Genomic DNA, 24986 nt, shown 5'->3' with positions numbered 1-24986 from the left:
ATATATATATATATATATATATATATATATATATATATAGAAAAAAAATCAAAAGGGTTCCCTGAACTGTAGTGCCCACATAGACGTATACCATACATGACTGTCATGGTATTGAGGCTCAAGATAAGCAGTGTATCCGCTACATTGCATACACAAACGCACGGTGCCACATGCCATGATAAAATGCTGCGCTAAGTTGAAACAGATATTGAGTTCTGAAGGCTTTGCCCTCATGTTTTTTGCCTTATGTTATTTTCATAGCAAAGTAAGTATAAATGAAATGGGATTAAATAAGGAATGGCATAAAGTCAGGTTAGGAAACTACCAGGTCAGAAGCCTACGTCACAGAAAATTATAGGAATGGTGCTAAGGCAATGCCAGCATACTTGGCATGTTTTTTGTTTTTTTACATCATCAAAAAAACCTTTTTTTCCTTTATTTGCAGAGAGAAATACTACCTGAATGGTCTTTTTTTTATTCAAATGGGCAAAACCTTTAGAACAGTACTGTAGTGTCGGATACCCAGTGATGCACCTGATACATGTAAAGCCTAAAATTGAGTCCATTTGCCAGGCTAGCATAAAATTTCCTATATTTTAAAATTCAATCAGAAAATATAGATGGTATAGTGACCAAAAAATAATTTGATACCAGTGAATGTACGGAGCATTTATAAGCATTTCACCTCTGTGCTATCTAGCAAAATCTAAAAAGCAGCATTTTAGATTTACAGTCACATCTAAAACAGATAACTGCTACAGAACTTAAGCGTGTAGTGTCGAAGAGGAAAGGCTGCTTTTGAATGTCATTCTATCACTGATGGGAGTAGAAATGAAGATTTAGCAATTAAATAAATTAGAAGCGCAAAAAGCAGTGGAGACAACTGCTGGTGTAACTCTGAGGTTTTCCTTTTTTGTCAGGTATTTTTCTAAATCACATTAGAGACTAGAGAGAGAGGAAAACTTTAATCCCTTGCGAAACATTTACAAATCAACACCACAATTTCTCAGCCGTTGTATTTGCTGCTACTGCTTTGAAAATCATCAGTGCAACACCAATTCTAACTGACGCTATTCGCATTTAAAAGCATATGTACAAAAGAAATCTGCAAAAACATTTCAGAATTGGTTGACAGTGCACAAATTAATCTTGTAGTACTCCTAAATTTTTTTACAATGAAAATTCTTTATTAAGAACAAAACTACTGAAAAGTGCATGCAGAAACATCAAGATGCAACTAGGAAACATTTATATATTTTTAAAACACAACCCCTAGAAAATGCAGTCACAGCAGTGGTGTGCTCTGCCTGGAAAGCAATCACCATCATCTAAATATGATATGTTTATTTCAGTATGAATATGTGTGCAGATGTACTATGACAGAAGACTTACAAAAAGCGAAAAGCTTTTAGTGCATTCTAGTCCAGATCTTTGGTACAAGCAGCTCCCCACACACACACACACACAAAAAAAGAAAGCTTGATGTGCCAAATCATTTAAAATACTGAAATTATGTTGTCTCTTGATTAAGCCCTGACCTCTGTAAACAACTTTACCTTTGTGGAAAATGTTAAAAAGTTTGTGTAGAAGCACATATAGCTGGAACACACATAACACACGCTAAACTAAGTGAAACGGCTATATGTACAGCTCTGGGTATCCGACATTGGAGGGGAAATATTGGAAAAAAAATAAAATCCTACTTTTCTGAACCAGTTTAGTTAATCTTGTTCACTCTCTCTTTGACTGCATTTAGGTTCATTCATTTGTAAATTCCTTTGCTTTTAAATAATGGTGCAGTTTTGGCACCGGATAATATTTATGTAAGCTTGCCCAAAGGTACGATACGCCGCCATTGTTTGAAGTTGTAAACACATGTTTCTCTTTGATTAAGAGTGCTTAAATCTGCATTTTACATATCTGACAAGACCTTAATAATATGAATGAAAGGCGTAGTTAAGCATACTTTTCAAAGAGAAAGTTTCAAGTGCATAGCTACTTTACACAGATGATCAAACTGACCCGGCAGTTCTCTTGGCATGATCTCTGGCTCAAGACAACAACCAAAAACTAGAAAATGTACTGTAAAAATGGAGTTGTAAGAGTCAATAAAGGTAAAAATGACCTGGTCTTCACCTTAAAGTTGTTTACTCTCTAAATTAGCCAACCAATAATTATAGTAGATGACATATGATTCACTAGAAGTTCCAACCTACAATTATCATGCGCTTTTTAATTGTGAATACGCAATAATTGTGTTATACATCGTGTAATTGCGATATTACACAATTTTATCAACAGCGGCGTATTGTACCTTGAGTAAGGGGCTCTAAAATATTACATTCCATTAGATTAAATCAGTATTGTGGCTTAGCCAAGCAGCCCCAAAGGAGGCAGGGGTGGGAGAACAGGTAAAGGGAACCAGGGAGAAGGAAGGAGGGCTTCGGTCCAGGCCCAGGGGGGTGCTCACTGTTACCAGATGGTGTAACCGCCGTTGGAGCCGCCCATGAAAAAGTTGCCCTTACGTTGGGTCATCATCACATTTGCACCTTGCATGGCTGCCATCTGAGCCGCGTTAGGGAGGTGTCCAGGAGGTGCAGGCTTGAATGTGAAGACGAATATATAAATTAAATTCATACTTCATCAGCTGCATTTTCAGGCCAAGAGTAAATGTGAAGTCATAACTTAAAATATCTCAAAACAGACTGAACCTTAAAGGAATCTCACTAAGTTTGTGTGAACTGACTATTGAGTTAAGGGACAAAACAGGCTACAGATGTGTGAAAAAAAATAATCACAGTGATGTTTTTTTTATTAATCTGTAAACGTTTAGTGAAACCTCCTAATTTTCACAATAAAGTCTTTGACCACATTTGTTTCCATATCACATCATTTTCCTGATTTTGCTCAAAATGAAGGAAATAATCTAAAAATCCTAAATAATTTCTTAACATATTATGATGCCATGGTTAAATAAAACAAATACATCTTAAATACCTAATAAACGTATAAATAAAATGTTTTGTCCCACATCTCGAATCAAATCAGATCAGATCCTCCAACATAAACTGGATATGCTTAAAGGAATAATTCACCAAAAAATAAAAATTTGGTGAAAATGTATTGACTTTCAGGCCATCCAAGATATATCGATAGTTTCTTCACTGAAAAAGAATTAGAGATGTTTAGAATTTCATCATCTCAGAATGAGAGTTCAAACAGCTGATAAAAGATCACAGTCCATCAATTAACATCTTGTGAAAAGCTGCATGTTTGTAGAAACAAATCCATTAAGATGTTTTAACTAAACCATTGTGTCTGACACAAATACGATAGTGATGCTTTCTCCAGCGAAAAAGTCCATCCCCTGTTGTCCTCTCACATCAAAATCCACAGAACTGTTTTTGCTTGTAAACTGTGCTTGATCTGTGCATATTTCTCTCCTGATTCAGACGAGACAACTTTTTCACAGGAAGCATTTTTAATAATTATGGCCTCATATTTAGCTGGAAGCAAAGGTTTGATGTTAAAATATCTTAATGATGGATTTGTTTCTTACAAACACACAGCTTTTCACTTCACAAGATGTTAATTTATGGACTTGATTCATGTGGATTATTGTAATGTTTTTATCAGCTGTTTTGAACTCTCATTCTGACGACACCCATTCACTGCAGACAAAAGATATTTTTTTTCCAGATCTGTTCTGATGAAGATACAAACTAATCTACAATTTGGGTGACCTGAGAGTGAGTAGATTTTTAGCAAATTTCCATTTTGGGGTAAATTATTCCCTTAAATGTAGGTTGCTAAATGCATAGGATATCCTGGGTGTTTACTGGGAATACTCACAGGAATGGAAGTACTGCTGCCAGGCCCAAAGCGAGCTCCAGCATCAAATCCACCTTCCACCATGACAGTGGAACCAGGGGGGTACATGGGCCCCATCTGATAATATGCCATTGGGACACTAGGGGCCATGGCCCCCATTGGCACAGTCTGAGCATGCATGGGCATGTACATCTGAGTACCAGGGTAAGCTGAGGTCATTTGGGGCATCTGTCCAGGGGCTGGGGGAGGAGCCATATACCTGGGCTGATAAACCTGCAAGATGGAAACATTACAAAATTTGAAAACGTAAATTACTGTAATCTTTTTTTTATGGAATAAACACAGAATTCAGGCTATATAAAAAGTTGTTTTTATTTTTTATTAGCTGCACTCAAAGCCATATTAAAATACAGTTAAACACAAATCTGCAACCGTATAATAGCCTGAAGTTATAATTAATGAGATTAACATTTTATTGAACAGTGATCGCTTTTATTATATCACTTTTCCTGTAATTTTATATAAAAATTAAGGATTTTTATTAAGGTTTTAAAACTCATGATAAAAATCATGTTGACAATATTTCCTTTGTCTGTCTGAGTGGTGGCACTTGCATCACAACAGATGATTCATCAAGCACATTTTCCAAAAATGATTCATGTTTTCAGAAGAATCTTTAGCGGGAATCTTGAGTAATGAAACATACATTTTTGAAAATGCTTCTGAAGTGCTTCCAAAACAAGTTGTTTTTTTAATATAGTACTAGATTAAAATGTGACATTGTAAAAAGACCCACTTGAATGCTTTAATGAGATATTGTACATTGACAACCAGAGAAAGAGTAATTAATACTGGTTACCTCAGAGTATGGAGGAGGGGCATCTGGATATGCAGACACCTGAGGAGGGACTTGCATAGCAGACGGATAAACGGGTGCTGTGCTCTGCTGAGGGTAAACAGCTTGTTGTGGATATGAACCTGCACGGAGAAAAAGATTAATAATGTATTTACTGTATAGTAGCCAGCAATATTTTGGTTTTGCACTAAAGATACCGACCAAAAGAAACCATTCAGCAGTTTTCCTTAAACCAGAGTAACGTTAGAAAGGCTTGAAATGTGGATTAAATTAAAACATTTAAATAAAATACATTTCCAAAAGAATATAAATAATTTTGGAGCGACCCAGACATGTTATTCAAATGTTTTGTGATGTTGACCAAAACAGAAATGATTACTGACAAATGACTTGCTATAAGAAATATGGATGTGGAAACACACACAAAAACAAATCAGAGACAAAAGGCCCGTCTTCACTGACAGCTAAATCACAATAGAAACATAAGACAAACGGTTCTTGAATAAATACCACACAGTGTATTGATGAAACACATTTCAATTAGATTAATTAAATGATTAAACTGATGCTGTGAACGTCTCGCTTTCTTAATGAGGTCACCTTTCCGATCACGTCGTCGCGCTATAGCAGCCAAGCTAATGCTAGTCACCCTTTACCCGTTTTCAGTCCAAAACACCACCCAGTCCGCTAAAAAAGACACTGCCGCGTTAAATATTACAGTGCCCGTCAGGAAATAGTCGATGACAGATGTTTTTGGCACATAATCAATAAGAGTTCAGTATGTAAAATCGTTTGTTATGTAAGTCAGTTATGCTGGCTAACTCCATTGGTAGTTGCTAGGAAGCGGCTAAGAAAAATAGCAGAAGATCGTGTATTTACCTTTGTTGTTCATTGTTCTTCACTGTAGATAATATTTTCTAGAGGACGAGAATTTCAACAGACCGAATTCTGCGTTTAAATGGCAATAAATATAAGGTTTACTCAAAGTTCCTCGTCTGTTTTTGACTCGTTACTTCCTTGTTTTCGTCGAGCTACGCTTTGAGTATATTTGTGTTGGGAGGAGCTACGTCACGCACGCATCGGTTTTTGGACGCCGCTCCCTATTAAAGAGAAACTCATGACTCATATTATCGCAAAAACTAAAGTCTCTGTAAGCCCCACTTCATACTGTAAAAATAAACGTTATTCTATAGATTATAAAATTACAGAATATATGTGATCCTGGAGCACAAAACCAGTCTTAAGTGTCAATTTTTGGAAATTGAGATGTATACATCATCTGAAAGCTGAATAAATAATATTTCCATTGATGCATGGTTTGTTAGGATAGGACGATATTTGGACAACTATTTGAAAATCTGGAATCTGAGGGTGCAAAAAAATCTAAATGTTGAGAAAATCGCCTTTAAACTTGTCCAAATGACGTTCTTAGCAATGCATATTACTTATCAAAAATGAAGTTTTGATATATGTACAGTAGGAAATTTACTAAATATCTTCATGGAACATGATCTCTACTTAATATCCTAATGATTTTTGGCATAAAAGAAAAATTGATAATTTTGACCCACACAATGTGTTTTTGGCTGTTGCTACAAATATACCCCAGCGACTTAAGACTGGTTTTGTGCTCCAGGGTCACATATATTGAATTTTAGGTATATATATACGTGAAATATTTGTGTTTATACGTAGGGCAGGTGTCACAGTCACAAAGGCAAGTCCAGTTACACGATTATGTATTTTCTCAAGTGGTTTTCATGTTGGTTTTCTCTTAATATTTCTGTAATAAAACTACACTAGCAAACATGCAGACAAGGTAGATTTTAACAAAAATACTGGACTGTGATTTCAGGTTAAGAGTACTTCTAATAAATATCAGATCAGGGCAAGGTTTCACATGCCGTTTCATGTGTCACAATTTAATATTCCATTAATTAATTACAGTTTTCTGTAATGACAGGCTGATTCATTTTGACATCTTACCCCAAATACAGAGTGGCAACATCCCCTGCTATTACTTATGTGTTGACAGTTTGGTATGTTGTTTATGTTCTGAATTATTTATTGTCTATTGGCTTAAATATATAAAATCTACTAAATATATACATGTAGATAAATGTAAATATTTTCAAAATATGTGCTGTATGTGTGTGTCTTTATATATACATAATAAATATGCACAGTACACACACATATATTATGTAAACAAAAACTTTTATTTTGGATGCAGTTAATCGTTTGACACCACTAACATTAACATTATTACCACTTAACATTATTATTGATCTCAGCATGTAATATGAATTCCTGTCTACTCAAAGGATTAGATAGTATGGAATGATTCTGCACACTTGATGAACCTAAAGTAATATTGCATAATCAGGCCCTGGGAAGTATGCCAAGCAGGTTTCATTAAGATTGTTTAATTTAATTGCAGTATTCAACCCAATATATTACGGATCAGACTTTGAATAGGAACGATGATCCAAATTTTGTTTTACACCGGTGTGACTAAATTAAATGTCATTTATGCATTTTTGTGGCTAGGCCCACAGGCTCCTTAGGCAGTATAAAGGTGCCTTTAGTACATCTAAAATGGAACTTCTCTGTATTAGTTGGGGCCTGTATACTGGATGTGAACCTAATTACAGATTCGTCTGTATTCAGCAATCCCAGTACTCCTTTGAGCTCCATGGCAATATGCTGCTAATGCATGCAAATGGAAGTGTTTGCCAGCTGGCTTGGCAACAGAGGAAAGACACAGTGTGTGTATAGAGACACGGTGTCTCTTTCATAAGCCAGTTCATAAAAAAAAAAAAAGGGAATATGCCTTGTTAATCACAAATACGAATATGCATCAATAGGCATCTGATTTTCTTGAAAAAAGGACATGAGCAGAGAACATCTCATTTTGAATGCATTTAATGGTGTGCATGACGCTTTCTCAAAAATCATGCAATCATCACAATAGAGATTCACATAACAATGCAACAGATGCATTTGTCTGCAGTGCCCTAAAATGATCATCTCTGGGGAACAATCAGAGGGAAAACTGTGCTTGAAGATTAAACCGCTTGGGCTGCAGCCAAACTCTTTTTTCTTTATCATTCCATTTCTTGATTTACATTAAGTATTCCTCATTTGTAAGTCTCTTTGGATAAAAGCATCTGCTAAAGGAATACAGTTTTGTAAGTGCTAAGATGCCATGTTTTAATAATTACATTTAAAATTTAAATTGCCCCTATTGTTCTGTTTATTAATATTTTACATGGAATCATAATATGCCTGCATGTTTTCATTGAATGTGTTAGAAGAGGTACAAGGACACAGAGCTATAAGGACATGAATATCAATAATTCTTAAAAATATATATTTTGTTATTTTGAAGAAACACAGCAATAGTAATAGTAGTCATGATTACCCATGTTATGTCATAATTTTTATAAGTGATAATAATAATAAATTGATGTCATTATTAATATTACTATTAGAGCATAACCTCACAATGTAGCAATATTATAGTTGGATTCAAGGGTTTGAATAGTGTAGCGAACAACGTAATTGTCTGTTTTGTTTATCTGTATATTTTACATTTTTATCATGTAATAAAAATCGCCTATAGGATTTCTTTTAAAAGTTAAAAACTTTAAAAACGGCATTAATTGAATAACATGAATATTCATATTTTAAATACTTATACTTTCTATTCACATCATCATTGTTTATGAGAAACAACAATATAATAGTACTAATATTAATTATGAGCATGAAGAATATTATTTTTATCGCCATTAAACAATAATAATTCATACAAAATAAATTGATCTCTTTATTGATATGAGTAATTTTCCTGTGAAAGCATAACCTCACACAGTACCAATATTGCAGTCTGACTCAAGTGCAGTGAACTGCAGGAACACTGTGTACTGTCCCTTTAAGACGGCCATCGCTCCAGTTCTGTCGAGCCAGCGCCATTTTTTCAATGCAAGACTCGGCCTGCATAAATTATGTTCATGACGTAGTGCAAAAGAGCAAATTTGTGTTAATTTTTCGGCACTTTTCTGCAGATAAGGGTTTACCTTGGCTATTAAGGTGCGCTTGCTTCACCGGCACGACAGTTAACGGATAGACGTCATTAAATATTTAGTTAAAAAGAGGACCAGCGCTTTCCGAGCCTCCTTATCAATGCAAATAGCTCTTTTGTGTGCATTCGTAGCGCGCGTCTGAAGCTGTGAGATGAATTTCTAATTATGCATATTTAAAACAAACTGTGGCAAAGCTCGCCGAAGGAGGAGAAATAAAGAAAATATCCCACCTTTCAGCGGGTAAGTCGTGAATATGGTCACAGCTTGCACGTTATTTTTGCACAACGCAATACGAAGTCTCGGACTCGAAATGAGTTTTTGGTTAATATGCAATGGTCTTAATTAGCATAATTTATATATTTATGATAAAGAGAAAGGAAATACATCAAATGCCGTCCCGAGTCGTGGCATATGGGCATGTGAGGAGTGTGATTAGTAGATGAAGTGTGTGTCCCGTGAGGAGAGTTTTTATTATTGCATTGTGAATGTGTTGGGAGGGCTGCACTAGTACCTCACAGGCCTGGTGCTTGATGTGAAAATGCGCAAGGCTTACATAATGCTCTATTGGTTTTAGGATAATTACATGCGCACATTTTTAATGCAACACATACATCTTAAATTGCACTTGCACAGTTATGACATTCGAGCATGCTCGGTCCATTTATACTTAGAAATAATGTACCAGATTTAAGAACTGTGATTACGTTCTTCCAGTTACCTGGATTGTAATATTTTGAAGTTTTTTTTTTTTTTAAAGTATTTGTTACATTTAGTGCACCTAAGGGTGTATTCACACCAGGAAAGTTCACTAGTTCACTTTCTTTGGTCCGGACCAAATACAATGTTGTTTTTGTTTGTTTGTTTTGTTTGGTGCGGTTCGCTTTCACACTGCCATTGTTGCAAGTGAATCAGAAACTGTAAGCAAAACCACACTTGTGCTTAATGCGATTCATTCACTGGTTCATCCATTCAACCGTACCAGAGTTCGTTTGGAAGCGGACTGAGACCACCTCTTCAGTTGGGTCTCAGTACGGTTGTTTACCCCCACAAGATCCGCACCAAGGGGGGAAACGAACTTGAGTTTGATTCAATCGAACCAAACAAGACAGGTGTGAATACACCCTTTCTTCCTTAATAGCTTAATATTTAAATCAATATTTATGTGAAGTGTTTCTGATTAGAGAATGAGATTTTTGTTAGAATTAGTTGTACTAAATCACATGTATTTTTTACCTTAACAACCTAATATTGTATTTTAAATAATAGTTTTTCTTCATATTGTGATGTAGTGCTAATCGAAATGGGATATTTATTCGATTTAGTGCAAATAAATCAGACAAATGTCCAATTTCAACCAGAAATACTTCACAATATGGAAGATAATTTTAATATTAACTTAAATATTAAGTTATAAAAGTAAAAAAGTTATGTAGTGCAACTAAATCTGACTTTTTTTTTTTACTTTTATAACTTAATATTTAAAATGATAATTGTCTTCCATATTGTTAAGTATTTATGGTTGAAATGGGATATTTGTCAGATTTAGCTGCAATGAATCACATACTTTTTTTGTTTACCTTTAAAAATTAATGTTTGAAATCATATTTTCTACCATACAGTAAAGTATTTCTGATTGAAATGGGATATTAATAAATATATTTAGTAAATATCTTATTTTTCCAATTTGATTAATAGCAATGCTGGTAGACCAAAAGTATTATTTAGTACTATTAATAAGGTTTTAAATCCTTTTGATACTACATTTCCATAGGTGTGTCCTGCAGTTTGCAATGATTTTTTTAGTACGAGTTTTTTTTATTACTAAGATTCAAAATATTTGCTCTAATATCACAAACGCTGGAAATGTCTCTTTTGTTGATCACTGTAATTTAGCTACTTTAACTAGTTTTGAGCCTGTGTCTATCTGATCTAATAGATATTATTTGTCATATGAAACGTGCATCTTGTTCGTTGGATCCGATTCCCTAATTTTTTTATTGTGGAAGTACTGGACACTATTGACCCATGTATCCAGTCTATAATTAACAATAGTCTTATTAGTGGCAGTGTCCCATCATGTTTTAAACATGCAGTGATTCAGCCTGTGCTTAAAAAGGCTACTTTAGATCCTCTGGTCTTAACTAATTATCGTCCTATCTCTAAGCTTCCTTTTCTTTCGAAGGTATTGGAGAAGGTTGTTTTTCATCAACTTTCTTCTTTTTTAAAGCATAATGACATATTAGGTTTCAGTCTGGGTTCAGAGCACAGCACAGCACAGAATCTGCTCTTTTGAAAGTGTTAAATGATCTGTTACTGGCTGTTGACTCTGGAAAATGTGTTTTGCTTCTCTTGGACTTAAGTGCAGGCTTCGACACTACTGATCACACTATTTTGCTGAAACGCCTCGAGCAGTATGTCGGCATCAGGGGAACAGCTTTAAACTGGTTTGCGTCCTATCTTGAGGGGAGAACGTTTTCTGCAAAAATTGATAACATCACTTCCTCCTCTGCTGCATGTACATGTGGTGTCCCACAGGGATCTGTTTTAGGCCCTCTTCTGTTTTCTCTCTATCTCCTTCCTTTGTCTAATATTTTTCGTAAGCATCAGACTTCGTATCATTGTTACGCAGATGACATACAGATTTATCTACCTGTTAAGTCTGATGAGAATACATCCCTCCAGTCATTATTTGACTGTTTGGGTGAAGTTAAAATTTGGATGGCAGCACCTCAGTTGTGGAATAACTTGCCTCTTTACTTGCGATCAGCCACTTCTCTTCAGGTATTCAAATCATCAGTAAAGACAAATCTTTTTAAAAAGGCTTATGGGCTGGAGTAACTGCTGTATACAGTTTTATTGTGTGTATATTTAGTGTTGTGTATTGTCATTTATTTTTCTTTCTAGTTTTGTTATATGGTTATTGGCTTAATTCTACTTTTCTGTGCAGCACTTTGGTCGGCTCTGTCGTTTTGAAATTTGCTATATAAATAAATTAATCTTAAATGAAACTAAATGTATTGTAGAAACTTAATTTCCTGTAAAGCTGCTTTGCAACCATTTGTGTCGTGAAAAGCGCTATACAAATAAACTAGAATTGAATATTTGTCAGATTTATTTGCTCTAAATCATAAATTCTTACCTTTTTATTTATTTATTTTTATTTTATTTTTAATCCACATTGTAAAGCATTACTGATTGAAATAGGATATTTGTCCGATTTAGCTGCACTAAATAACTTTGTTTTTTTTTGTTTGTTTTTTTTTTACCTTTTTATAGCTTAATATTTAAAACATAAATAGTTTTCTTCTATATCGAGAAGTATTTCCAATTAAAATAGGATATTCAATGATTAAATAATGTAGGATGGGACCACCTACAATTCTCTGAATTGTGAAAAATGGTCTCCGACAGGTGGTTATAGCAGAGGGGCTAAAAAAATATAAGAGCTCTTGAGGAAAAGTAAATGTAATGTAATTGAATTGAATTAAATGGGGTCAACTTTTATATCATGGCGTAGACAAAAGTGCTGTCAGGAATCCTGTCAAGAATCCTTATTGACCAGCTTCTTTGTCTCAGGTGGTACTGTGGAGCTGGTAACATCCCCTTCAACCACTATGCAGAATCAGTGACCTCCTCAGAGCTTAGACTTCATCATGGACACTGAGGAGCTCCCTGCAAACAATGCGCCACTCACCGTCAATGAACAGGTATTCCTGAGTCAAGTCAGAATTCCCATACTTTTCTCACTACTTTCATGAAGTGTTACCAAAACACAGATGTACGTTAACATTTCATCACTTGTCCAGCCTCATGCCCCACGTGTGTGTGTGTTCGGTCTACGTTCACCGCACAAGCAATTCTCTTCTGGTGGTGAGGTGTTTGCAGAAAGCATTGCTTATGCCGGTTTTTGGGCAGACGCTCTTGTTTGTTTGCTGTACTCATGTCACTTGTGTCCTTGTTGGGTTGGTTCTTTGTGTCCTAACGTGTGCTTGGCATCTCTGTTCTCTTTAGCCATTCACTGTCTGACTGCAGAAGTGTTTTCTCAGCTTTTAGGTTCCTGCACTTTGAAATTCCCAGCACAAGACGACCAGGTATGCACCTTCTACTGCGTCTGTACTGCTCTCTGTGCTGCGCTGAGCTGAGCTTCCCTCTCTGCCTGAGCCCTGCGTTTGCTCCTGTGATGTTTCTCTGATCTTGACTGAAACATGATCGAGGAATGTTCTTAATAAAAATCAAACATTAGCTGAGCAAAAGCTTCGAAAACTGCATCATGCTATATTATAATACACTACCATTTTAAAAGTTGCATTTGTTTGATACAGTAAAAACAGTAATATTGTGAAATATTTACAATTTAAAATATTTCAATTTAAAATAACCGCTTTCTATTTTAAAGGGGTCATATGACGTTGCTAAAAAGAACAATATTTGGTGTAATGCAATGTGTTTACACTGTTTTTTCACGTGGTGCGATGCACATTACAGTGTCTGCATTTGTGATCAGAGAAACGACAAGCAACAAGCACTACTCTACACAGCTCAAAACTCATGTTTGAATAGTCAGTAGCAGAAACGTACTTGCAGGCTGTGAGTCAGAAGCGTCAAGACTGTCCTTGCAAAGTTGGAATTGCCCCACTTTATAGAAACCACTTTTGTGCAAGCCAGCATTGTAGGGTACTCTCCTGCCAGGTTCAGGAAATAGTCCTCCATAAATTACGCTGCACACACTCGAATATTTGCGTTACACTGCTCTGGAATAGTGTTGTAAATACAACTTAACCACTGATTTCTAGTGGTGTCCTCTTTTGGAGGCCCAAACAAATTAGTTTCGCTTTCACAACGAAACGCAGCATCTCCACGACATGGTGCCGGTGGCAGCAACAATACTACAGTGAGAATAAAAATCACACCCCCATTCTTTGCGGAAACATTTAGGCGGTGTTATGAAAATCTCCCCACATCGTGGCGTAGACATGTGGGGGCGTGTTTGAATGAGCCGTTTTAGGAGGGCGTGGACAAGTCTTAACTTTTTTATAAGAATATCTCTTTGGTTTTGAGACTTTAGTCTTTGCAACTTCAGGGATCTTATCTATGCATGAACAGCTTGTAGCACTCCAAAGAGAAATGAAAACTTGAAATCGCATCATATGACCCCTTTAACATATTTTAAAATTAGTGCTGTCAATAGATAAAAAAAAAAAATTGAACTAATCACATTTATTTTATAACTTTATTTACATTTATTTTTCTGAAATTAATCGTGATTAATCCCACCTAACATTAAAGTTAAATATACTTTTATATTGCAATAATTTCACAGTCAATCAATAAATTAATGTAGAAACAACATAAAGACAGTATATTTTTAATATTTGTTTAATGGCATCTTTTTTATGACTGAAGGCAAGTATCACTGATGCCAATACTACTGAAGTCATTGTTCTTTTTCCCTAATATTTAACATTAAAGTATAATTGAGAGCTATCAATTTCAACATTTATTAGACTTAACAAAACAACAACTTCTAATTTAAGTAAACTCAAAACAATCGTCACATAAACCCATTATAATACATGTCATATTTACCTGTGCCCTGGCTTTAGCAAGTAGGAAATATACAAAAATTGAATAAAGTTATCAAACACAAAATTCTAAATTAAATATAGATGAATCCTTAAAGCTACAAAAGTTATTGATTTCCTCATTTTACTTTTGTTCTTTGATTAGCAGACATCACAGCAGCTTGGTTATTTGGCTGCTTTTACTTTAAGAGCTGCTGAACGTGACACGGATCTGTCACGCATGCCCTTTAATATTTTCATTCGTGCTTTAATATGAAATGACAGGCTACAGTGCGAGCTGCCGTATTTGTGCATGCAGCTGAAGAGCACACACTATAAGTAATGCATAATGGCTGACAGGACGGGAAAATTTGTTTTTACATATATATGGTCTGAAAAGTCTTCCATTTTATGTGGTCGTAAAGGCGTTCTGCATCTAAATAATTGCAATTCTTGTCAATAAAAAAAGAGACTGAAGCAGCAGTTGTGAGTTGGGTGGCCAAAGTCTAGCTCCGCCCCTGCGTTAACTGCATAAAATATTTTTAATGCTGTTAAACTGCAAAAATTAATCACCTGTGTTAACGCTCAAATTTTGACAGCACTATTTAAAATGTAATTTATTCCTGTGATGCAAAACTAAACTTTCATTCTTCAGTGTCACATGATCCTTCAGAAATCTTTCTAATATGTTGATTTGCTGCTTAACAGTTGTGCTGCTTCATATTTTTGTGGAAACCATGATAGATGTTATTTCTGGATTCTTCCGTAATTAAAAAGTTCAAAAGAATCTTGAACATTAGTGTCATACTTGGACAGCAAAATTTCACAGGCTCTTGTTGACAGCAGAGTTTACATGGTCTTCATGGGCACCTGTTAACATATTAGAGCATCTTCTGGTGCTTGTTCTTACCTAATTGGCTCTTTTCAAACTACTGAACCTCTTGTACAGCTGTTAAATGCATGTGAAGCATATCTGCCAAATAGGGCTGGGCGATATTGCAAAAAATTCAATAAATAAATCCAAGGAATAATACTTTTTCTTTTTTTGTATGCACTGGTATAACACAGCATAGTAAAGAAAAGCAATATTTACCAACTTGCCTGTATTTTTTTTTCTTTTTTACCTCCGTGTTGTTCATGTTCCTCCGTGTTGTTTTTTGAGTAATTCTGCAATTGAGTCTTTTGAATTGAAATGGACAGTTTGAAATTAACTGCAAAAATTAAAACAACAAACTTTTTCAAAAGTATTTTTTTTTTTTTCTTTTTTTTTCTCCATATCCAAACTTTGTTGTCTTGGACTAAGAGTGACACTTAATGGTGTGAATGTAGCATTTTTCAGTTAACCGTCATAGATGTTCTGTTCACACTCAGCCATGACTTGTTTATTCCGTGAGCAATTGTGTTCATTAACAGGAGGGTTAAGTGAATGGTCATGTGATCTCAACATGGCAGCCCCAATAAGACGACCTGTTCCATGTCAGATAAAACTGCCTTTATTATGCTACTGATATGACTGGAGTCATTTGTAAATTATTAATATCATAAATTGTTTTGAAAAGGTATTTTTCATTTCTTTAAATCCGGAAACCTTTTTTAATCAGGGTAAAAATTGCTTTGCGCACCTTAAACAGCCAAATAATGTATTTAAATTATAAATTATATTTAATTTAATATATCGCCCCACTCTAGTTGCAAAAGTTTCATGCTCTTTTGCTCAGCAAATGTCACCAATAACTTAATAAAATGTCTGCAAGGTCAGAATATACACACAGGTGTAAACTCCATAACATACCATGGCCCATTTTCATCTTGTCAACACTGCCCCTCATTACCCCGAACAGGAGTGCATTTATAACCAGTTCCCAACACCCCTTCTTCCAGGTCATTGTCATGTCAGGACAGGAGACCATCCGTGTGCTGGAGGTGGAGGTGGATACAGCCTTGTCCTCTTCAGGGGCCGATGGGAAGGTGGAGTCAGGGGGCGAGGAGGCTGCTGTTCCTACCCTGGATGTAGCTGAGGAGGCTCCATTGGACAGTCCAGTAACCACAAGCACTACCACAGCTGGTGAGACTAATCAAATTGATATAAATAGCCACATTAGTTTGGTATCATAGCAACCCAGTATGCAAAGCCACCACCATCAAATAATTGTAATAAATGCATGGCTTGAACGAGACGCCACCATTGATAATGTTTCCTATGCATGAAAATATCAGGGCACATTTTTTTTAAGATTTCAGCAAATCTACCTCTCTTGGCATGTAGTGTCTCTGGAGGTCTCAGCACCTGCAGTACAGACCGTGGTCTCCAGAGCCCCCATCAGTGTGTCTCTGGCCCAGCCACAGACTAGCATGCCCATCACTGTCCAGGCCTGCCCACAGGTGAACTCCAGTTTCCTTTTTTTGCCATTTGAAATATTAGGGGCCACTTTTAGCATAATTTTTTCTGACTCTGGTCTTCATATCTGAATGTACTCAAGTATGTTCATATCATGACATTTCTAACTTTCTAAATGAACATTTACAAGTGATCCACTAAGCATTATGTTGTTCAAAAATGTTAATAATCAATAAATACTGTAAATGTGTATGGTAGCGATCAAAATGGAGCAGATCCATCTTTTGAAAGCTATTTTTTTTGCTTCAAATTGCCGCTTCAAATAAAGTTAGTTGATTACAATATTGATTATATTGTTTTGCCACTAGGTTGCGGCTTTAGTTATTGTTAAAAAATAGTTTTGAGTAAATCATTCATTCAAGAGATTTGTTCAAAAATACTGATTAATTCAGTAATGGAACAAGTGAAGTATTTATGATTGAGTCATTGAATCATTCATTCAAACTTTTATTTTTATTTTTTATTATTCATTCAAATTAATTAATTAATTTTTTTACTAGAACGAGGAAATTAATATTTTGTCACAACCTCTAGTGAATTACATGTTATTTTGCTTAGATCAGAATCGTGGGAGAATCATGATTTCTATTTCATTATCATTACTCTGTTTATCCAGAATCGGTGCAGCTCTTGTGAGGGGTACATAGTTCTGTAAAGATTAAAAACACCTGCTTTTAATTAAATATATATATATATATATATATATATATATATATATATATATATATATATATATATATATATATATATATATATATATATTGTGATTTTAGTTCAAGTTTTTGTATTTTTTTTGTTTAATGCATTTTTATTTAGCTTTTATTTAGTTTTAGTAATTTTAGTACCTCAGCTTAAAGGTCTTTGCACACTGAAATTTCACCTAAATTCTCGCCATAAATTTTCGCACATTAAAAAATAAATACAACCTCGTGTTGTCAATCACATTTACACACTGCCTCCGAAACTTTCGTTTGTCATTTAAAAAACAAAACAAAACAGATCAGGTTCAGTTTTCACATCCGTAGCAAGCATTTTGATAGGAATGGATGACAAATATGAAAAAAAAACTGAAAAACGCATATGAAAATTTTGTACTCTGTATGCAAGGACCTTAACGTTAAAATACACTTCATGACTTTTGCTCAGATTTTTGGCTTTGATTACAGTCCAAATGAGTCGACGCTTTTAGCATCAGTATCTTTTATAACCATTTACAAAGTTGGTTAGTGTGTGATGCCTTGCTTAAAATGTAAATTACAGTCTTTAGACTTGTTTATTTCAGTTAGTTGCAACGGTGACACTTTTCCATCTAATATTTGTTTAATATTTCAGTTTTTCGATTAACAAAAGCGATTTATAATAGTTTTAAGTGACTATAACAACGTTGGTGCAGAATGTCAGAAAAATACCTATAAATGTCAAAACATTTGAAAAAGATTTCTCAGAATAATTAAATCTATATGCTATTACCCTGCCAGGTCCTGACTCAGGATGGTTTGGCCTCTCTGATGACTGGCATGCTTGCCCAGCAGGGTTCTCTGGGTCAGCCCCTGTTCATTCCTCTGAGTATGGCCGGATCTGTGGGGGGTCAGGGGGGTCTGACAGTGTTCACCTTACCCACGGCCACTGTCGCCACCCTCCCTGGTCTCACTGCAGCCAGCCCTGCCGGAGGACTGCTGAAGCTGCCATTTGCAGGACTGCAAGGTATGGTGCTCATGCATATTTTTCATACTGATCCTCCGCAAAATGTCTTTTAAAAAGTGCTTATATTAATTCTGTTGCCATGGAATTCAATTTAAAATACATGGATTAAGGGCAGCATTTTATGTTTATATGAAATGGTGACTTGTTCAGGCCAGTCAGCAGTTCAAAATAATGAATATTTTAATGGTACAAGGTGTTTTACTGGGCAGACAATCATTTGAAAAACGTTGATTTGTTGATTTGTTTTAGACTGTTACAACAGCTTGTTTTTCTTTTCCAGCCGCTACTTTGTTGAATTCTGTCCAGACGCAGCTGCAGTCACCTGCGCAGACGGTCCTGCAGCCAACGCAGACCACACCAGCCACCACTGCGTCTGTTGTTCAGAAGATGTCGGAGCCCAGTGCCTCAGTCGCTACACTTCAGACTGCAGGCCTGTCCATCAACCCTGCTATTGTGAGTAGGGAACACTTCTGCTGTGGATAGAAACATGTAATTGGGTTCAGTTGTATCTTATATGTGACCCTGGACCACAAAACAAGTCAAATTTTTGATTTTGTTTCTGAATAAATAAGCTTTCCATTGATGTATGGTTTGTTAGGATCGGACAATATTTGGCCGAGATACAAATCTGAGGGTGCAAAAAAATTCAAAATATTGAGAAAATCGCCTTTAAAGCTGTCCAAATTAAGTTCTAAGCAATGCATATTACAAATCAAAAATTAGGTTTTGATATATTTACAGTAAGAAATTTACAAAATAGCTTCATGGAACATGATCTTTACTTAATATCCTAATGATTCTTGGCATAAAAGAAAAATCGATAATTTTGACCCATGCAATGTATTTTTGGCTATTGCTACAAAATACCCCAGCGACTTTTTTGGTCCAGGGTTACATATGAGGAAAATTGGATTTTGAAATGGGAATGTGCAATATATTGGGACAATATGGGGTACTAACCAATTTTAAAAATGTATTGGATATTCAAGAGGTAGTTTCTTGAAGACTGCTTTCATATAAACAATTCATCTTAAAAACAGTTTTTGATTTGAGCATTTATTGAATTTTTTTGTCAATGAAATAGTATAGATTTTAAATTTTTAAACAACAAACACTCTCACACACCTTTAAGTAATTGATAGGTGCGTTGGAAAAAAGACCAAAAAAGGTTCAACTTCAAAACAAAGCACATTTTGTTTATTTAGTTAGTTAGTCAAAAGTTGAGTAAAGTTATAGGGCCAGATTTACTAAACGGCAAATTAGCGTTATAGAAAATTCTGCAGGTGATTTACTAACAATGCACATATTAAAGAACACCGACGCAGCCAGATCATTTATATATATATATATATGTATGTATGAAAAAAAACAAAGAAAGATAAATATTTCACAAATCATATGCACATTAGAAAGTTTATGGAAAATGTTTAAATCTTAAACTTAACCTAGTCTAAAACACTCTATTGCTGCTTTAAAAGTAATGGCGTTTTCTTTCAGGAAATGCATCTAGTCTTAAATTCCTGATTAGATTAGACTGAATTCATTATGAAATTATCTTTAGTAGTGTTTTTTCCCCATTCAGATTAGTGCAGCTTCTCTGGGAGCTCAGCCTCAGTTCATCAGCTCTCTCACTACAACTCCCATCATCACCAGTGCCATGTCTAATGTGGCAGGACTCACAAGTCAAATCATTACCAATGCACAGGGCCAGGTTAGTACTACATTTAAATGTATTTATTCATTTAATAGACACATTTTTCCCAAGGGAAAGCCTTTTCACACTATTTTTACACATCAGTCTCATTATTTTCATACTTGTGTTTCAGGTAATTGGAACACTTCCTCTGCTGGTCAACCCTGCATCACTGGCTGGAGCTGCGGCAGCCTCTGCGTTACCTGCTCAAGGCCTGCAGGTCCAGACTGTGTCCCCACAGCTGCTTGTCAACTCCCAGGGCCAGATCATTGCTACGATAGGAAACGGTCCAACAGCTGTTGCCCCATCCGCTGCCTCCGTCCTCCCCAAAGCCACTGTGCCCCTGACACTCACCAAGACCAGCACACCGGTACTGAAGTGGCTCTTCATTAGTCTGTAAACACACAATAAACATTTTGTGTAGTCTGTGCACCATTTTTGTACTTTTTTGAGGATGAATATATCTTTTTTTTGTATGCATAACACCTAAGACCCTAGCAACTGCTTGGTATCCGTCTAGCGATGTCCTATCATCCATTTAAAATGCCGTAGGATCATTGTAAAATGTTTCCAAAAATGTATCCATACATACATTTAACCCCAGTTTCCAGCTGAAATGAACACTAGTGGCATTAAAATACCAACTTTTATTATGATTACAGGGCCATATTATTGATTAATAAAGACTTATTTTCCCACTTAACCTTTCAGCGCCACTCAGCAGACATTTAATTTTGAACTGGCATGATATATACAACAACCAGTGTAATAAAATTTTGGATTCATGTTAATCTGTTTCATATAAAACTGAACAAGCTTTTAACGCCACTCACAGAATGTGAAATATTTGTAAAATGATTGTCATATTTGGTAATGGACTGTGATTCGTTCTCTAGGGTCCTGTTGGGAAGGTGGCTCCATCTAAAGTCATTATTGCTCCCCAGCCGCAAGTGGTTAAATCAGTCACATCCCTCACCTCTACCGGTACCATCGCCTGTGGAGAAATGCCTACCGTGGGGCAGCTTGTCAGCAGTAGGTTTATGTTTTTCTGGTACTTTACTGTTTATGTAATGTTTGCAGTATGCATTTACAAACTTCTTCAGCCACATAATTGAATAGGAGCAATTCTGTAAGGTGTGTTTAGTTCAGATTTCACTTTCGAAGATTGATGTTTCAGTGACTTGTGGGTAAATTACTCGTGCCGTTTATGATCTGGAGAGGATCCAGAAGTCCTAATTCAATTTTTGTTTTCATTAGAGCCACAGTCTGCTGTGAATGAAGAAGAGGCCATTAATCTGGAGGAAATCCGCGAGTTTGCCAAGAATTTTAAGATTCGACGGCTCTCTCTGGGGTTGACACAGACTCAAGTGGGTCAGGCTCTCACCGCTACGGAGGGTCCGGCCTACAGTCAGTCAGCCATCTGCAGGTTATTTATATTTTCTATCTTCTCTTTGTTTCTGTCTTTCTTTATTCAATAACAGAATTTATTTGAATTTCATATTAAAATGGACAGAATTTGAATTATAAGATTTTGTTTCTTTCTGAAAGTAACTAAACACAAAGCTTATCAATTATTTGATGGGATGCGCAATATAATGTTTAGTGAATTTTTATTCTGAAACTGAAACCGCATAGCCTAAAATATCGATCTTGGGATTGAAGAATTGATAATCTTTCATCAAAATGGAGATGTATAAAATGAGGAGTTTCAAATTATTTTTAAAGCAATGTTGCATTTGTTCAGTACACATGCGTGACACAACATCTGCACTGAAAATTTTCAGTACAAATGTGTGTACTGTACCATCCCTCCCCTTATATATATCAACCATTCATGTCCATTTAATGTCTCACATACACATATTATACTCCATTATCTTGTGTGCCTCTTGTTTCAAGATTTGAGAAGCTTGACATCACTCCTAAAAGTGCCCAGAAGCTGAAACCCGTGCTGGAGCGCTGGCTGGCAGAGGCTGAGCTCTGGAATCAGAAAGGTCAGCAGAACTTGATGGAGTTTGTGGGTGGAGAACCCTCCAAGAAGCGCAAGCGGAGAACCAGCTTCACGCCGCAGGCCATCGAGGTCCTCAACACTTACTTTGAGAAAAACTCCCTTCCCACTGGCCAAGAGATTACAGAGATCGCCAAGGAGCTGAATTACGACCGAGAGGTGGTTCGGGTCTGGTTTTGTAACCGCCGACAGACTCTGAAAAACACTAGCAAGATCAACGTGTTTCAGGTCCAGTAGGGCTACGGTACGTCTCTTAGAGTGCAACAGAAGAATTTTTTTGGACATTGATGCATTGGTGCTAGTTGCAAAATGACTGAAATGACTGACTTGCTGTTGTGATGAAGTCAGCGGCACTCAAATTGTGTACGGTCCTAAAATAGTACCAAACATACTCTTTCTGTTGGTTTTTTGTTTACATTATGCTGCATGCAGAGTGACTTTTTGCTGTGCCACCACAATTTTCAATGCTAAAATGGCTTCTGAACTATTTAAAATATGGAAGAGGCTACGAAATCCTGTAGTGGCTGTTTTTATAGATGAAAAGAAGCACTTCATTAACACAAAAAAAAGAAAACGTCTAAAATATTCTCCCTCATTTAGTGTTTTTTTTTTTTCTTAAGTTGACCGTTAAAAATAGTTTTTTACTTTAGCAATAACAGCTATGGCTTTTGACTACGTATAGTACATTTAGAAGGTTTTTTTTTATTAATTTGATTGTTTTTTTGTTTTTTTGCTTATCTTTTGCTGTAAACTTAAAGCTATGTTCATTGCCTGAGACAAAAAAAAAATAGTATTTGGTTGGTCATTTCAACCTTCCAAAAAGTCAGTCTAAGAGGGCATATTTAGATCCTTTTTTTTTTTTTTTAGTTCAGTTTCCATGAGTAAAATGGTTCCATGGTTCCCCGTCTTTGTGCTTAAATACTGTAGATGTGTTTTGGTCAATGGACAATCATAGTACTCTGAATCAGAAAGCATGCCCTGCTTTTATGTGGCTAATCCAATTATTCCATTTCAGCTGTCATTGTAATTTCATATTAAGAATTGTATGATTTTCAACTGTTATGTCTATCTGTTGATTCAAATAGGAAACTGTAATTGTATCGAAGATTACAATGACTGATGTAGAATATGTCCTATGGATTTTACGGTTACTGTTTTTGCCATAATCAGTCTAGTAAAGCAGATCTTAATATCAGGAGATGCTACTGAAGTGATACTTGCATCTATATCTATATGGGGCACTTAAGAAACATTAGATGAACGTTTGTTTTAATGTTGATCGATGAGCCGTCAAACAAGTGTTAAAGGATATAACTATTATAAATGCAATTCTTCATTTATGAATTTGGATTGTGCTCTCATTTGTACTCTGTCGCAGCAATATTCACAGGCCATTTCCCCATTTGGTAAAACAGTCCAGACAGATGCGTGTTGTAACATGTTTCACATGTTTGTTCTAAGCATAAAGCTATATTGTTCTTATGGACCTTCAGTGTTTATCTAATGGATTATCTTGATTGGTACAGTACCACACATTTACATTTTAATGTTGTGAAGAAGGAATGATATGAGACATAGTGTTTTAACTGATGGTATACATAGACTAAACCTGAAAAAGCAGCATCTGTTCAACAGTTTAATCTGCACACAGCTTATCGATTTTAAAATGATGCATAAATGCATTTACAGATTATAAACAATTGTATGGTACTTCATTAACTATATTTATTTTGTATCAATTGTAATGTTTGGTATTAACTTGTTATTTGAATAAATTAACACAAAACAGACTTGTTGTGTTTGACTTGAAAATCCTGGTAAGTACCATTTGACATCTTGCCAGTCATGATGATTATATTAATTATTCTCAGACTACAAAGAAAGATAACAAATTAATTCTCAGGACACATAAGTAACCTGTAGACATCAAAGTATGTGGCTGAAGTTCATTTTAAATGACTGTCCTGACACCTTGAAGGTAATATGTTGCAAGAAATGTTTTGTAGATCTTAGGTTTTGGTTTTACAATTGCGACACTATTAGAGCCTTTACCACCATAATACTACTATCAAATCAAATCATGCTAAATGGTGTTTTTCTACATGTTTAAAATGATTTTTCCTAACAAATACCATAGATAGAAAGCATGATGGTAATGAGGAGCAATCCATGGTTTTTCATGGTTTCTGCGGTCTTAAAATAGCACTGATATATCTATTGTTACTATGCATGAAATAAAATTGCCATTGTCATGGTAACTATATTTTTCACCAAATTACCATCATTACATTTATACAGCCTTCCCTGAAATCATCATTTATATATCTTTAAACAGTGTAAGGAGCTTTCAAAATTATTTGTTTTATTTGTTTAATAGATCTATTTGACCAATGTCAAGTGACAGTTTTATTGTTGCAACAGCTGTGGTATTTTAGCAGAATTTATAGTGACGACAAACATTTGGGCACTTTTTATTTAGTGAATGTCATTAGTGATTTTTAGTGAATGTGTGAAGTCCATCTCAAATTCACACAAGGGTCCTGGCAGAGCAAATACAGGTTATAGTAATGACTATAAAGTAATAATTTAATAACATTAAAAAAATCTAATGGTTTCCACTACAAATACCATTACCAACATCACAAACCATCAACTATTAAGTATTAAAACCATTCAAAATGGTTTCCTGGACCTGTAGTGTCTTTTGGGACATATTCAAGGTAACAAATTACCAGAAGAAAGACCCACAGGGTCCATTGCAGTTCCAATACAATTCCCATTACAACCAGTAAAACCATTACAAATGTAGTTTTATTGTTTATTTATTGATAAACATATATTTTTTTG

The 24986-nt window shown here is 35.4% G+C and overlaps 2 protein-coding genes across 6 annotated transcripts; one reads left to right on the top strand and one right to left on the bottom strand.

Moving 5' to 3' along the window:
* Positions 1 to 36: 36 nt before the first annotated feature.
* Positions 37 to 5765, bottom strand: LOC306860413 (DAZ-associated protein 2-like). Of its 2 annotated transcripts, none has more exons than XM_079402115.1 (4): positions 5567 to 5765; positions 4691 to 4809; positions 3853 to 4104; positions 37 to 2601 (listed from the first exon to the last, which is right to left on the bottom strand). In XM_079402115.1, the coding sequence occupies exons 1-4, from the start codon at positions 5577 to 5579 to the stop codon at positions 2473 to 2475; spliced, it is 513 nt and encodes a 170-aa protein (XP_079258241.1). In that variant the 5' UTR covers positions 5580 to 5765; the 3' UTR covers positions 37 to 2472. The 2 variants fall into 2 exon arrangements, 1 of the variants encoding a protein (XP_079258241.1); XR_013783382.1 differs by having other exon boundaries at positions 409 to 2906; positions 2953 to 4104; positions 5567 to 5742.
* Positions 5766 to 8643: 2878 nt separating this feature from the next.
* LOC306860412 (POU domain, class 6, transcription factor 1-like) lies at positions 8644 to 23926 on the top strand. Of its 4 annotated transcripts, XM_079402112.1 has the most exons (13): positions 8700 to 9015; positions 12352 to 12482; positions 12582 to 12645; positions 12822 to 12866; positions 16218 to 16401; positions 16603 to 16718; positions 18213 to 18438; positions 18719 to 18891; positions 20021 to 20149; positions 20265 to 20501; positions 21028 to 21163; positions 21389 to 21557; positions 22031 to 23926. In XM_079402112.1, the coding sequence occupies exons 2-13, from the start codon at positions 12457 to 12459 to the stop codon at positions 22374 to 22376; spliced, it is 1851 nt and encodes a 616-aa protein (XP_079258238.1). In that variant the 5' UTR covers positions 8700 to 9015; positions 12352 to 12456; the 3' UTR covers positions 22377 to 23926. The 4 variants fall into 4 exon arrangements, with proteins under 4 accessions (XP_079258239.1, XP_079258240.1, XP_079258238.1 ...); XM_079402113.1 differs by lacking the exon at positions 12582 to 12645 and having other exon boundaries at positions 8644 to 9015; XM_079402114.1 differs by lacking the exons at positions 12582 to 12645; positions 12822 to 12866 and having other exon boundaries at positions 8644 to 9015.
* The last annotated feature ends 1060 nt before the right edge of the window (positions 23927 to 24986 follow it).

Source organism: Barbus barbus, assembly GCF_936440315.1.
Source record: "Barbus barbus genome assembly, chromosome: 41".
Taxonomy (NCBI): Eukaryota; Metazoa; Chordata; class Actinopteri; order Cypriniformes; family Cyprinidae; genus Barbus; species Barbus barbus.
Note: the sequence above shows the minus strand (reverse complement) of the source record. Positions and strands in the feature narration are given on the sequence as shown.